The 15,706-nt window shown below is 53.4% G+C and overlaps 1 protein-coding gene across 1 annotated transcript; it reads right to left on the bottom strand.

Moving 5' to 3' along the window:
• Window positions 1–3,776: 3,776 nt before the first annotated feature.
• On the bottom strand, window positions 3,777–15,474 carry LOC132836318 (mRNA decay activator protein ZFP36L2-like). The gene is made up of 2 exons (XM_060855731.1): window positions 15,380–15,474; window positions 3,777–5,211 (listed from the first exon to the last, which is right to left on the bottom strand). Exons 1-2 carry the CDS (start codon window positions 15,413–15,415, stop codon window positions 3,859–3,861), a joined length of 1,389 nt encoding a protein of 462 aa, XP_060711714.1. The 5' UTR covers window positions 15,416–15,474; the 3' UTR covers window positions 3,777–3,858.
• Between the last annotated feature and the right edge of the window lie 232 nt (window positions 15,475–15,706).

Raw genomic sequence — 15,706 nt, 5'->3', positions numbered from 1 at the left:
GTAAAGATATGGAGTAAACTTTGTGCTGAACAACTAGTCTCAATATTGGAAGGTTTAGCACACACACGTACTCTGTAAGTTTTGTTCATGGTGTTGGTTTAGCGCGGCCAAAAGGCAGGACAGAGAACTGCAGCTGGCTTGGACAGGGAAGATCCCATACTCAACAACAACAAGGCCACAAATATAGGGTTGTCCTCATTTCACTCTCTCTCCCGCCCACGTCCAAGGGTTTTATCAAGGGCTCTGGGAGAATTGGAATCCAGCTGACTGAGCGGGGGTGGGGGGGGGAGCTGAAGGGGGTGGGGAGGTCGGAGGAGGCTGAAGGGCAGGGGGGAGGTCAGAGGCTGAAGGGCGGGGGGAGGTCAGAGGCTGAAGGGGCTGGGGAGTGGGCCACTTATGGGGGAGGGGAGGTGGAGGCTGAAGGGGGTAAGGAGGGGAGAGGCTGAAGGGGGTGGGGGGAGGCTGAAGGGAGTAAGGAGGGGGGAGACTGAAGGGGGTGGGGAGGGGGGAGACTGAAGGTGGAGGGGAGGGGGTGTTGGTTAAAGCCAGAGGGTAAGAGTTATAGCAGGAGGAGTCAATGTACAGTGAGAGGAGCCCCTCACACACCAAGGGGAAGCATGTCACCCTGAAAAACATCCCCAAGTTGTAAGTTTGCTCACTGAGCTGGTAGATGTGTTCTCAGATGTTTTGTCACCGTGCTGGGTAACGTTATCAGTGAGCCTCTGGTGAAGTGCTGGTGTTGTGGCCCACTTGGTATTTACCCTGCCTCGGTTGTTGTGGTAGGTAATATCATTTCCGGTTCTGTATCTGAGAGGTTGGTAAATGGGGTCCAAATTGATATATTTGTTGATGGAGTTCTAGTCTGAATGCCAGGCCATTTGGAATTCCCTTGTGTGTCTTTATTTAGCCTGTCCCAGGATGGATGTGTTGTCCCAGTCGAACTGGTGTCCCTCTTCGTCTGTGTGTATGGAAACCAGTGATAGTTGGTCATGCCTTTAGGTGGCTAGTTGGTGCTCATGTATCCTGGTGGATAGCTTCCTGCCTGTCTGTCTGATATAGTGTTTGCTACAATCCTTGCAGGGTTTTTTTTTTAAATGACATTTATTCATATGTTACCAACAACCAGCAGAACGAATGTCAAATATCTTGCAGGGACTGCAACAAACATTACATTGGACGGACGAGCAGGAAGCTATCCACCAGGATACACGAACACCAACTAGCCACCTAAAGGCATGACCAACTATCACTGGTATCCATACACACAGACGAAGAGGGACATCAGTTCGACTGGGACAACACATCCATCCTGGGACAGGCTAAACAACACAACACATTCCTAGAAGCCTGACATTCAGACCAGAGCTCACTCAATAAACATATCGATTTGGATCCTATTTACCAACCTCTCAGATACAGAACCGGAAATGATATTACCTACCACAACAACCGAGGCAGGGTAAATACCAACTGGGCCACAACACCAGCACTTCACCAGAGGCTCACTGACGATGTTACCCAGCACGGTGACAAAACATCTGAGAACACATCTACCAGCTCAGCGAGCAAACTTACAACCTGATCCACAAATCTCCAAATTAATCACATCATGACCTGAACCACCCAACACAACTACTGACTCACCACAAGGAGGCACAAGTGAGCCTCCCAGTAACAGTGGGGAGATTCAGCTGAGAGAGAGTGGGGGTTTTGGAAGATGAAAATCCATCATTGTGGCAGAGGGTGGGGTGGGAGGGGGTAAACTGCTCAGGACGTTTCTCTCTGCACAGCTCAGCCCCCACCCCCACTCCATGTTGGGGAGGATTGGGGGGGTAGGGGGATGGAGGCTGGGGGGAGACAATTTAACTGTCCCTAATTCCCAGGACACATGAGGGGTCTCTCTTTCTCCACATCCTTCTCACTCAGTCTGACCTCACCCCGTTTCCCTCCACCCCCACACTCACTTCCCCCCCTTCCTTCCCAATCCCCAGTGGGTCACCAAACGTCTGCGGCAGATTGTGTCGCAGTGGGAGATTCAGTCTTGGCCAAGTCTGTGAATCTCTAGGGGAGAAAGGCCGGTGGGGGAAGGGGGTGAGCGCAGGGAAATGCAGCCCACTGTCAGCATAGATCAGCATCACTGTCAGGGACAAACCTCCCACTCATTCACCCCCTCCCCCAGACACATTCACCAAAAACACCACCCCCACCCTCCCGCCAGTCCACAACCAACTCATCACCCCCACCCCACCCACCAGGCTCCCTGCAAATAATTAGCAAAGGGGACAGGTTCTATGACATGGTTCATTTATAGATACAAACATATCTCCAGTCGGATGAAAGCTCTGTATCAGTTTTAAAACACGGGCTTTTACTCCTTTGTAAGGAGTTAAAAACCCTTCCTGTAGGTCTCCCCGAATCACTCTGTGGGACCTGGCCAGACATTTCATCTCCCTCAGGGATCCAGCTCCCTGAATCAGAGCTGAGGAGACTCACCCTCTTCCCTACCCAACCCCCTCCCAACTCTCCCATTACCCAGCCCCCATCCTCTTTCCTGTAACCCCGGGGGAACCAGTTGAATCATCTTCAATCAAACTCATTCATGATATCGTTCAATTCGAGGGAAGAGGCGATTGGGACGGGCACCGTAAGGATGCCCCCCTTCTCATGTTCTTTATCGTTTCCTCCCTTCCCCACTCACTCCTTCCCTCCCCTATTCCTCTCACTCACTAACCCTCACTTCCCTCCCCCTTTCTCCCTCCCTGCTTCATTTACAAGGATGTTGCCAGGGTTGGCAGGTTTGAGCAATAGGGAGGGGCTGAACAGGCTGGGGCTGTTTTCCCTGGAGCACTGGAGGCTGAGGGGTGACCTTATAGAGGTTTACAAAATTCTGAGGGGCATGGATAGAATAAATAGATAGATAAAGTCTTTTCCCTGGGGTGGGGGGAGTCCAGAACTAGAGGTCATAGGTTTAGGGTGAGAGGGGAAAGATATAAAAGAGACCTCAGAGGCAACTTTTTTCACACAGAGGGTGGTACGTGTATGGAATGAGCTGCCAGAGGAAGTGGTGGAGGCTGGTACAATTGCAACATTTAAGAGGCATTTGGATGGGTATATGAATAGGAAGGGTTTGGAGGGATATGGGCTGGGTGCTGGCAGGTTGTGGGTGGCACGGTGGCACAGTGGTTAGCACTGCTGCCTCACAGCACCAGAGACCTGGGTTCAATTCCCGCCTCAGGCGACTGACTGTGTGGAGTTTGCACATTCTCCCCGTGTCTGCGTGGGTTTCCTCCCACAGTCCAAAGATGTGCAGGTTAGGGTGAATTGGCCATGTTGAATTACCCGTAGTGTTAGGTGAAGGGGTAAAGTATGGGTGGGTTGCGCTTTGGAGGGTCGGTGTGGACTTGTTGGGCTGAAGGGCCTGTTTCCACACTAATCTAATCTAGAAAAAAGGTAGGACTAGATTAGATTGGGATATCTGGTCAGCATGGACAGGTTGGACCGAAGGGTCTGTTTCCATGCTGTACATCTCTGTGACTCTATAATCCAATCCTCCACCTCTCCCTCTGCCTCTCTCTGCCTCCCTCCCTCCCTCCCTCCCTCAGGTACAGGTCATTGACGTGGAGTATACACAGGGAGATTTCAAAGAGACACCAATGTGAACAAACTTAATTGTGATCAGTTTTAATTACACAGGGAGCCTTGCTACAAATAATTAACTACATTTTTAAGTTAAGAAACTAAAAGACCCAACTAAAATAATTAATATCTAGCCCTACAGCCACAGTCTGTTCAGAGTCCGGGCCCCCTCCCACAGTCCCCAGTGATGGGGGAGGAGGGGGAAATCTCCTGAGAGTTGCGTCAGATGCTCCTGGTTGAGATCCTGCTGAAGACGGGGAGACGCTTTGCCGAGTCCAGGGCAGCGAGGGCCTCAGAGGCGCCAGCAGGATGGGCCTGAGAATCCAGGCTGGGACTCCGGTGTCCAGGGGGACGGTCCGCTTCCCTGGGGGACCGGAGGCCGGAGGACCTGGGTGGGGAGGTGGGGCCAGAGCCCTCCAGAGCTCGCAGCCTCTGTGCGAGCGGCACCAGGAGCTTGGCGATACCGGTGCCACCGGCAGGAGAGGTGTTGTTGTTGTTGTGGTGATGACAGTCAGCAGTGCTACCTGCAGGAGAGGTGTTGTTGTTGTAGTGATGACAGTCAGCGGTGCTACCTGCAGGAGAGGTGTTGTTGTTGTGCAGACAGCAGGACATAGAGGCGCTACCTGCAGGAGAGGTGTTGTTGTTGTAGATACAGCAGGACGTGGCGGCACCAGCGGGAGAAGTGTTCTTGTTGGTGAAGGTGGTGGCAGCAGCGGGAGAGGTGTTGTTGTTGTAGAGACAGCAGGAGGCGGCGGCGCTACCTGCAGGAGAGGTGTTGTTGTTGTAGAGACAGCAGGAGGCGGCAGCGCTACTTGCGGGAGAGGTGTTGTTGTTGTTGTTGGTGGCGGCACTACCTGCAGGAGAGGTGTTGTTGTTGTAGAGACAGCAGGAGGCAGCGGCGCTACTTGCAGGAGAGGTGTTGTTGTTGTTGTTGTTGGTGGCGGCACTACCTGCAGGAGAGGTGTTGTTGTTGTTGAGACAGCAGGAGGCAGCGGCGCTATTTGCAGGAGAGGTGTTGTTGTTGTTGTAGACACAGCAGGATGTGGCGGCGCTACCTGCAGGAGAGGTGTTGTTGTTGTTGTTGGCGGTGGGCTCTGAGCTGGGGCAGGCCGGGCTCCCGGGGAAGTGCTCGGGACTGTCCGAGGTGGAGGTGGAGGAGGAGGAGAGTCCATCTGAAGCCGGGGAGGGGGCTTGGCTGTAGCCGGGAGTCCGCCGGGAGCAGGGGTCGAGCCGGGGGGCTGCGATGCGGCGCTCTCCTTCATCGTGAATGAAGTGACAGCGACTCTGATACGGACAGAAGCCGAGCGAGTGGAAGGTGCGGCAGTACTCCGTCTTGTACTTGGGGTGACGGGGTAACAGCCTCAGTTCATGCAGACCGTGAGCAAACTGACAGCGCTCCCCGTATTTACAGCAGCCAGAGTCGGCGAAGCGACGGCACAGTTCAGTCTTGTAGAGGTGGGGGTAAGTGCGGAACCCTCCCGGGGTCAGCTCCGGCAAACAACACCCAGCTCCCTGCAACAGGGTAGTGTCCCAGCACGGGGGGAAGCACAGGAGCACACCACCACCCGAGTACCTCTGTGTGTGACAGAGAGAGAGAGTGAAATACTGGGGGAGGGAGAGGTTACACAGAGAATAAAATACTGTGTGTAACAGAGAGAATAAAATACTGTGTAACAGAGATTACAGAATAAAATACTGTGTTACAGGGCGAATAAAATACTGTGTGTAACAGATTACAGAGAGCAGCACATTGCCTGGGGGGTAGCTCTGTCACAGAGAAAGAGAGAGAGAGAGAGAGAGAGAGAGAGAGAATCAGCCAGTCAGGGAGAAAATAAAGTACTCAGAGAAAGATTAAAGAGAGACAGAGGGAACAGAGCAGCACATTACCCGCGGGTTAGCTCTGTCACAGAGAGAGAATCAAAACCAGAATCCTTCAAAATACACACACACACAGACACACACACACAGACACACACACACAGACACACACACACAGACACACTATAAATCAGAGAGAAGACACACAGATGGATTGTCACAGTGGCACTGGGATGCCTGCTACAGAAGGCCCAGTTGTAAACAGCTCGGAGTTATACCTGGCTGGTTTTACAGTAAATGAGACAGAAGTAGTAAGAGTGGGTGGGGTTAGACTCTCAGAGCCAAGGGACTTTGGATTTTGTTTTCAGTTTGATTTGGAGTTGGGGAGCTTGTTTCTGTTAGCTGGCGGCTGGCTGCTGGCGGCTGACCAGTTGAATCACTTTTGGAACACGGTCCCTTTAACTTTTATATTAATGGGAAAGTGAGAGTCTGGGCTATGTCCTTACTATATTTTGGGGTCAGGTATGGTCTATAATATTGCACAAGGAAACATAAAGAGAGCACGAGAAAACACAGAAAATTCAAAAATAAGATGTAGGAAAAAGGGAGTGCAAAAAAAAAGAGAACGCGAGAAAACAAACAGTGAGAGAGACAGAGATAAAAACACTGCATAAGAAAACAGAGGGAGTGTGACAAACAACAAAGAAAATGAGAAAAGAGAGAGAATGCCAAGAGAAAACAATGCGAGAAAAGAACGAGAGCGTGAGAAAACAGAGAAACAACGAGAAAACAGCAAGTCAGAGAGAGGAAACAGTGACAGAAATAGAGGGGATGCAGTGGAACAAAGAAAACGCCGGAATATATTCCATGGGAAAGCAGAGAGCACAAGAATCCAGAACAAGAGAAAATACAGTACGAGTGTGAGAGAGCAGAGAGACTGCAGAAAAAAAACAGAATGCGTGAGAAAATAGAGCACACAAGAAAGAGTGCGAGAAAAACAGCATGAGAAAACAGTTAAAATGTGAGGAAATAAGAAAAAAAATTAATGAAAACAGACAGCATGAGACAGCACACGGAGTGTGAGAAAACAGTGCACAGGAAAACACAGAAAACAGAAAAAAGTGAGGGAGAACACAGACAGATGGAGAGAGAGAGAGAGAGAAAACAGCCGGAAAAACAGAGAAAGTGCCAGAAAACATGGGAAACACAGAGTGCGGGAGGGGACAGAGAGTGTGGGAGGGGAGAGAGAGTGTGTGTGTGAGTGTGTGGGGGGAAACACAGAGTGTGGGAGGGGAGTGTGTGAGTGTGTGTGGGGAAACACAGAGTGTGGGAGGGGAGAGAGAGTGGGGAAACACAGAGTGTGGGAGGGGAGAGAGAGTGTGGGAGGGGAGTGTGTGTGTGTGTGAGTGTGTGTGGGGAAACACAGAGTGTGGGAGGGGAGAGAGAGTGTGGGGAAACACAGAGTGGGAGTGATATAGATAATAGAAGCAGATAATAGCTGCCACAAGGATAGATGCTGGGTCCACTGCTTTTCATTATTTATATAAATGATTTGGATGTGAACGTCAGAGGTTTAGTTACTAAGTTTGACACTTAAGATTGGAGAGTGGTGGGCAGTGAAGAAGGCTACCTCAGAGTACAACAGGACCTTGATCAGATGGGCCAATGGACTTATACACTTAATGGTAAGGTCCTGGGTAGTGTTGCTGAACAGAGACCTTGGAGTGCAGATTCATAATTCCCTTGAATGCGTGCAGTTCTGGCCTTCCCACTATCAGAAAGATGTTGTGAAACTTGAAAAGGCTCAGAAAAGATTTACAAGGATGTTGCCAGGGTTGGAGGATCTGAGCTACAGGGAGAGGCTGAACAGGCTGGGGCTGTTTTCCCTGGAGCGTCGGAGGCTGAGGGGTGACCTGATAGAGGTTTATAAAATGATGAGGGGCATGGATAGGGTAAAATAAACAAGATCTTTTCCCCCATGATATGGGAGTCCAAAACCAGAGGGCATAGGTTTAATGTGAGAGGTAAAAAAAAATTTAAAAGGGACCTGAGGGGCAATTTTTTCACATAGAGGGTGGTACGTGTATGGAATGAGCTGCCAGAGGATGTGGTGGAGGCTGGTACAATTGCAATATTTAAAAGGCATCTGGATGGGTATATGAATAGGAAGGGTTTGGAGGGATATGGGCCGGGTGCTGGCAAATGGGATTAGATCAGTTTAGGATATCTAGTCGGAATGGACGAATTAGACCGAAGGGTCTGTTTCTGTGCTGTACATCTCTTTGACTCTATGAAACAGAGAGAATACGAGAAAACGTATGGCAATTGTTTGAGAAAACAGAAAATGCAAGAAAACAGAGAGCGCATCAAAAATAATAGAGAGGGGATACAAGAAAACAATGCATGAGAAAATAGGACGTGGAGCTGCTGGTGTTGGACTGGGCTGGACAAAGTTACAAATCACACAACACCAGGTTATAGTCCAACAGGTTTAATTGGAAGCACACTAGCTTTCAGAACACTTCTCTTGATGAAGGAGCGACGCTCCTAAAGGTAGTGCTTCCAAATAAACCTGTTGGACTATTACCTGGTGTTGAGTCATTAGAAAAAAGGAGATTGAATGGGGGCCTGATTGAGGTTTACAAAATCATGAAGGGTATAGACAAGGTGGATACAGACAAGCTTTTTCCCAGGGTGAAGGATTCAATAACGAGAGGTCACGCTTTCAAGGTGAGAGGTGGAAAGTTTAAGGGGGATACACGTGGCAAGTACTTCACACAGAGGGTGGTGGGCATTTGGAACGTGTTGCCAGCAGAGGTGGTTGAGGCAGGCACGGTAGATTCATTTAAGATGCATCTGGACAGATGCATTAATAGGTAGGGAGCAGAGGGAAACAGATGCTTAGGAATTGACCGACTGATTTAGACAGTACATTTGGATGGGCTCAGGCTTGGAGGGTCGAAGGACGTGTTCTTGGACTGTAAATTTTCTTTTGTTGTCTTTTGTTCTTGTGTGAGTTTTAACCATGAGGACATAGAGACAGTGCAAGAAATCAGTGAAAATGTGAGCAAAAACCAGAAAGAGAATAAGAAAACTGGGAATGCGAGAAAGCAGAGAGAGAAGGCATCAACACAGCACACAAGAAACAGAGAGGGTGCATGAGAATGGGCAGAGGGGAGGACAGGTGGGGATGGAAAATGCAGGAGGTAGGAGAAGGCGAGGGAGTGGGAGGAAGGTGTGGGCGAAGGGAAAGGGGAGGGAATATGGAGGGGTTGGGAATAGGAATGGGCTTATGGGATTGGGTTTAGGGAGGACTTCAGGGTTTGAGAGGAGGATGGGATTAAGACAGTGGAGGTATTTGGTATGGCAGGTGAGGGTGAGCACATGAGGTGAGGGGATGGAGTGGTGGGATGATGGTAGGAGGCGTGGGGTAGGGGTTTGAGTTTGGTTGGGGTTGATGTTGGGGGTAGAGGTGGGGTGTGTGGGCCTGAGAGAGGGGTGCGGATACAGATAGGGTTAGGGGTATAGGGTAGAGGTGTGAGTAGTAATTGTAGTAGAGGTGGGGATGGCAATGGAGGTGGGGTTTAAAGTGGGATGTGGGTTTGGGGTAGAGATGGGAATGGGGTTCGTGGTGGGGATGGCCGTAAGAGTTTGGGGTAGAGATGGGTGTAGGGTAGAGGTTGGGATACAGGGTGGGGGTTTGGGCTAGAAATGGGATAGGGGTTGGAGTGGGGATGGCATTTGGGGTAGAAATAGGAAAGGAGTTGGGGTGGGGAGGGGGGTTGGGGTAGAAATGGGATATGGTTTGGGGTGGGGATGGGGATTGGGGTAGAAATGAGGTGGGGATGGGGCTGGGGCTGGGGCTGGGGTTGGGATTGGGATAGGGATAGAAATAGGATGGTTTGGGGTGGGTGTGGGGATGGAGGATGGGGTAGAAATGGGATAGAGTTTGGGGTGGGCGTGGGGGTAGAAATGGGATAGGGTTTGGGGTGGGGGTGGGGGTTGGGGTTGGGGTAGAAATGGGATAGGGTTTGGGGTGGGGGTGGGGGTTGGGGTTGGGGTAGAAATGGGATAGGGTTTGGGGTGGGGGTGGGGGTGGGGGTTGGGGTAGAAATGGGATGGGGTTGGGGTGGGAATGGGATAGGGTTTGGGATAGCATTTGAGGTGGGGCTGAGAGTATTGGGTAGAGTTGGGGGGTGGAGGATATTGGGGTAGAGTTGGTGGGTGGGGATGTATTGGGGTAGAATTGGGGATGAAGGCATTGGGGTAGAGTTGGTGGGGATGAGGTATTGGGGTAGAGTTGGGGGTGGAGGGAGTTGAGGGTATTGGGGTAGAGTTGGGGTGGTGTTGGGGGTGTATTGGGGTAGAGTTAGGGGGAGCGTATTGGGATAGAGTTGGGGTGAGGGTATTGGGGTAGAGTTGGGGGGGGAGGGTAATGGGGAGGGTAATGAGGTAGAGTTGGGGGGTATTGGGTAGAGTTGGTGGGGGAGGGTATTGGGGTAGAGTTAGGGGGAGCGTATTGGGATAGAGTTGGGGTGAGGGTATTGGGGTAGAGTTGGGGGGGAGGGTAATGGGGAGGGTAATGAGGTAGAGTTGGGGGGTATTGGGTAGAGTTGGTGGGGGAGGGTATGGGGTAGAGTTGGTGGGGACGAGGGTATTGGGGTAGAGTTGGTGGGGGAGGGTATTGGGGTAGAGTTGGGGGGAGGGTATTGGGGTAGAGTTGGGGGGAGGGTATTCGGGTAGAGTTGGGGGGGTGAGGGTATTGGGGTAGAGTTGGTGGGGGTTGGAGGGTATTAGGGTAGAGTTGGGGGTTGGAGGGTATTGGGGTAGAGTTGGTGGGGATGAGGGTATTGGAGGAGAGTTGGGGGAGAGGGTATTGGGGTAGAGTTGGTGGAGAGGGTATTGGGGTAGAGTTGGGGGGGAGGGTAATGGGGAGGGTAATGAGGTAATAGTTGAGGGGATGAGATTATTGGGGTAGTGTTGCAGGGGAGTATTGGGGTAGAGTTGGTGGGGATGATGGTATTGGGGTAGAGTTGGGGGAGAGGGTATTGAGGTAGAGTTGGGGGGAGGGTATTGGGGTAGAGTTGGGGGGAGGGTATTGGGGTAGAGTTGGGGGTATTGGGGTAGAATTGGGGCTGGAGGGTATTGGGGTAGAGTTGGTGGGGTATTGGGGTAGAGTTGGTGGGGTATTGGGGTAGAGTTGGGGGGAGGGTATTGGGGTAGAGTTGGGGGGCAGGGTATTGGGGTAGAGTTGGGGGGTATTGGGGTAGAGTTGGGGGGGATGAGGGTATTGGGGTAGAGTTGGGGGGAGGGTATTGTGGTAGAGTTGGGGGGTGAGGGTATTGGGGTAGAGTTGGGGGGAGGGTATTGAGGTAGAGTTGGGGGGAGGGTATTGGGGTAGAGTTGGTGGGAGGGTATTGGGGTAGAGTTGGTGGGAGGGTATTGGGGTAGAGTTGGGGGGAGGGTAATGGGGAGGGTAATGAGGTAATAGTTGAGGGGATGAGATTATTGGGGTAGTGTTGCAGGGGAGGGTATTGGGGTAGAGTTGGTGGGGATGATGGTATTGGGGTAGAGTTGGGGGGGAGGGTATTGAGGTAGAGTTGGGGGGAGGGTATTGGGGTAGAGTTGGTGGGAGGGTATTGGGGTAGAGTTGGGGGTATTGGGGTAGAATTGGGGCTGGAGGGTATTGGGGTAGAGTTGGTGGGGTATTGGGGTAGAGTTGGGGGGAGGGTATTGGGGTAGAGTTGGTGGGGTATTGGGGTAGAGTTGGGGGGAGGGTATTGGGGTAGAGTTGGGGGGCAGGGTATTGGGGTAGAGTTGGGGGGTATTGGGGTAGAGTTGGGGGGGATGAGGGTATTGGGGTAGAGTTGGGGGGAGGGTATTGTGGTAGAGTTGGGGGGTGAGGGTATTGGGATAGAGTTGGGGGGTGAGGGTATTGGGATAGAGTTGGGGGGAGGGTATTGGGGTAGAGTTGGTGGGGTATTGGGGTAGAGTTGGGGGGAGGGTATTGGGGTAGAGTTGGGGGGCAGGGTATTGGGGTAGAGTTGGGGGGAGGGTATTGTGGTAGAGTTGGGGGGTGAGGGTATTGGGATAGAGTTGGGGGGTGAGGGTATTGGGGTAGAGTTGGGGGGAGGGTATTGAGGTAGAGTTGGGGGGAGGGTATTGGGGTAGAGTTGGTGGGAGGGTATTGGGGTAGAGTTGGGGGAGGGTATTGGGGTAGAGTTGGTGGGGTATTGGGGTAGAGTTGGGGGGAGGGTATTGGGGTAAAGTTGGTGGGGGAGGGTATTGGGGTAGAGTTGGGGGGAGGGTATTGGGGTAGAGTGGGGGAGGGTATTGGGGTAGAGTTGGGGGTGAGGGTATTGGGGTAGAGTTGGGGGGTGAGGGTATTGGGATAGAGTTGGGGGAGGGTATTGGGGTAGAGTTGGGGGGAGGGTATTGGGGTAGAGTTTGTGGGAGGGTATTGGGATAGAGTTGGGGGAGGGTATTGGGGTAGAGTTGGGGGGAGGGTATTGGGGTAGAGTTGGTGGGGTATTGGGGTAGAGTTGGGGGAGGGTATTGGGGTAAAGTTGGTGGGGGAGGGTATTGGGGTAGAGTTGGGGGAGGGTATTGGGGTAGAGTGGGGAAGGGTATTGGGGTAGAGTTGGGGATGAGGGTATTGGGGTAGAGTTGGGGGGAGGGTATTGGGGTAGAGTTGGTGGGGATGAGGATATTGGGGTAGAGTTGGTGGGGGGAGGGTATTGGGGTAGAGTTGGGGTGAGGGTATTGGGGTAGAGTTGGGGGGTGAGGGTATTGGGGTAGAGTTGGGGGGAGGGTATTGGGGTAGAGTTGGGGGGTGAGGGTATTGGGGTAGAGTTGGGGGGATGGTATTGGGGTAAAGTTGGGGGGAGGGTATTGGGGTAGAGTGGGGGAGGGTATTGGGGTAGAGTTGGGGGGGAGGGTATTGGGGTAGAGTTGGGGGGTATTGGGGTAGAGTTGGGGGGGAGGGTATTGGTGTAGAGTTGGGGGGAGGGTATTGGGGTAGAGTTGGGGGGGAGGGTATTGGGGTAGAGTTGGGGGGTATTGGGGTAGAGTTGGGGGGGTATTGGGGTAGAGTTGGGGGGGAGGGTATTGGGGTAGAGTTGGGGGGGTATTGGGGTAGAGTTGGGGGGAGGGTATTGGGGTAGAGTTGGGGGGGAGGGTATTGGGGTAGAGTTGGGGGAGGGTATTGGGGTAGAGTGGGGAAGGGTATTGGGGTAGAGTTGGGGATGAGGGTATTGGGGTAGAGTTGGGGGGAGGGTATTGGGGTAGAGTTGGTGGGGATGAGGATATTGGGGTAGAGTTGGTGGGGGGGAGGGTATTGGGGTAGAGTTGGGGGGAGGGTATTGAGGTAGAGTTGGGGGGAGGGTATTGAGGTAGAGTTGGGGGGAGGGTATTGGGGTAGAGTTGGTGGGAGGGTATTGGGGTAGAGTTGGTGGGAGGGTATTGGGGTAGAGTTGGGGGAGGGTAATGGGGAGGGTAATGAGGTAATAGTTGAGGGGATGAGATTATTGGGGTAGTGTTGCAGGGGAGGGTATTGGGGTAGAGTTGGTGGGGATGATGGTATTGGGGTAGAGTTGGGGGGGAGGGTATTGAGGTAGAGTTGGGGGGAGGGTATTGGGGTAGAGTTGGTGGGAGGGTATTGGGGTAGAGTTGGGGGTATTGGGGTAGAATTGGGGCTGGAGGGTATTGGGGTAGAGTTGGTGGGGTATTGGGGTAGAGTTGGGGGGAGGGTATTGGGGTAGAGTTGGTGGGGTATTGGGGTAGAGTTGGGGGGTATTGGGGTAGAGTTGGGGGGGGATGAGGGTATTGGGGTAGAGTTGGGGGGAGGGTATTGTGGTAGAGTTGGGGGGTGAGGGTATTGGGATAGAGTTGGGGGGTGAGCGTATTGGGATAGAGTTGGGGGTGAGGGTATTGAGGTAGAGTTGGGCGGAGGGTATTGGGGTAGAGTTGGTGGGGTATTGGGGTAGAGTTGGGGGGAGGGTATTGGGGTAGAGTTGGGGGGCAGGGTATTGGGGTAGAGTTGGGGGGAGGGTATTGTGGTAGAGTTGGGGGGTGAGGGTATTGGGATAGAGTTGGGGGGTGAGGGTATTGGGGTAGAGTTGGGGGGAGGGTATTGAGGTAGAGTTGGGGGGAGGGTATTGGGGTAGAGTTGGTGGGAGGGTATTGGGGTAGAGTTGGGGAGGGTATTGGGGTAGAGTTGGGGGAGGGTATTGGGGTAGAGTTGGTGGGGTATTGGGGTAAAGTTGGTGGGGGAGGGTATTGGGGTAGAGTTGGGGGGAGGGTATTGGGGTAGAGTGGGGGAGGGTATTGGGGTAGAGTTGGGGATGAGGGTATCGGGGTAGAGTTGGGGGGTGAGGGTATCGGGATAGAGTTGGGGGAGGGTATTGGGGTAGAGTTGGGGGGAGGGTATTGGGGTAGAGTTGGTGGGAGGGTATTGGGATAGAGTTGGGGGAGGGTATTGGGATAGAGTTGGGGGGAGGGTATTGGGGTAGAGTTGGTGGGGTATTGGGGTAGAGTTGGGGGAGGGTATTGGGGTAAAGTTGGTGGGGGAGGGTATTGGGGTAGAGTTGGGGGAGGGTATTGGGGTAGAGTGGGGAAGGGTATTGGGGTAGAGTTGGGGATGAGGGTATTGGGGTAGAGTTGGGGGGAGGGTATTGGGGTAGAGTTGGTGGGGATGAGGATATTGGGGTAGAGTTGGTGGGGGGAGGGTATTGGGGTAGAGTTGGGGTGAGGGTATTGGGGTAGAGTTGGGGGGTGAGGGTATTGGGGTAGAGTTGGGGGGAGGGTATTGGGGTAGAGTTGGGGGGTGAGGGTATTGGGGTAGAGTTGGGGGGATGGTATTGGGGTAAAGTTGGGGGGAGGGTATTGGGGTAGAGTTGGGGGGAGGGTATTGGGGTAGAGTTGGGGGGGAGGGTATTGGGGTAGAGTTGGGGGGAGGGTATTGGGGTAGAGTTGGGGGGAGGGTATTGGGGTTGGGGGGTATTGGGGTAGAGTTGGGGGGGTATTGGGGTAGAGTTGGGGGGGAGGGTATTGGGGTAGAGTTGGGGGGGTATTGGGGTAGAGTTGGGGGGAGGGTATTGGGGTAGAGTTGGGGGGGGGGGTATTGGGGTAGAGTTGGGGGAGGGTATTGGGGTAGAGTGGGGAAGGGTATTGGGGTAGAGTTGGGGATGAGGGTATTGGGGTAGAGTTGGGGGAGGGTATTGGGGTAGAGTTGGTGGGGATGAGGATATTGGGGTAGAGTTGGTGGGGGGAGGGTATTGGGGTAGAGTTGGGGGGAGGGTATTGGGGTAGAGTTGGGGGAGGGTATTGGGGTAGAGTTGGGGGGGAGGGTATTGGGGTAGAGTTGGGGGGGTATTGGGGTAGAGTTGGGGGGGAGGGTATTGGGGTAGAGTTGGGGATGAGGGTATTGGGGTAGAGTTGGTGGGGATGAGGATATTGGGGTAGAGTTGGTGGGGGGAGGGTATTGGGGTAGAGTTGGGGGGAGGGTATTGGGGTAGAGTTGGGGGAGGGTATTGGGGTAGAGTTGGGGGGGTATTGGGGTAGAGTTGGGGGGAGGGTATTGGGGTAGAGTTGGGGGGAGGGTATTGGGGTAGAGTTGGGGGGGTATTGGGGTAGAGTTGGGGGAGGGTATTGGGGTAGAGTTGGGGGGGTATTGGGGTAGAGTTGGGGGGGTATTGGGGTAGAGTTGGGGGGAGGGTATTGGGGTAGAGTTGGGGGGGTATTGGGGTAGAGTTGGGGGAGGGTATTGGGGTAGAGTTGGGGGGGTATTGGGGTAGAGTTGGGGGGAGGGTATTGGGGTAGAGTTGGGGGGTATTGGGGTAGAGTTGGGGGGGAGGGTATTGGGGTAGAGTTGGGGGTAGAGTTGGTGGGGTATTGGGGTAGAGTTGGGGGGGTCTCGCTGAGGTACCTGCAGGAAGAGGTCCTCCAGCCCAGAGCCGTTCATCCCGGACCCTGGAATCTTCAGGCGGTCCCGGAAATTCCCGATCCCGGAGTCGGTCCTGGATTCACATCAACAACTCAACCAGGACCTGGGACACAGGGGCGGGGCCTGAGTACAGGGGGAGGGGCCTGGACCGCCCCCAGGGGCGGGGTCTGAAACCTGAAGGGCGGCTCTAGTGGCGGGTGGGAGTGGTTTGTGCTGAGGGGCGGGGTCTGGGCCAACGGGCGTGGTCAGAACACGTGGTCGGAGTTTTTATGAAGGGGTGGGGCTTTGGTCGCCGCCAATCAGCAGCCG

This window comes from Hemiscyllium ocellatum, chromosome 46 (genome assembly GCF_020745735.1).
Source record: "Hemiscyllium ocellatum isolate sHemOce1 chromosome 46, sHemOce1.pat.X.cur, whole genome shotgun sequence".
In the NCBI taxonomy this organism is placed as follows: domain Eukaryota; kingdom Metazoa; phylum Chordata; class Chondrichthyes; order Orectolobiformes; family Hemiscylliidae; genus Hemiscyllium; species Hemiscyllium ocellatum.
This window is presented reverse-complemented; position numbering and strand designations above follow the sequence as displayed.

Bases quoted from the DNA above. Each gene is read 5' to 3' on its own strand.
- LOC132836318 (XM_060855731.1), bottom strand. From the start codon at position 15,415: ATGAACGGCTCTGGGCTGGAGGACCTCTTCCTGCAG. The intron at 5,212-15,379 runs GTACCTCAGCGA...TGTCACACACAG, and splicing joins TGGAGGACCTCTTCCTGCAG to AGGTACTCGGGTGGTGGTGT.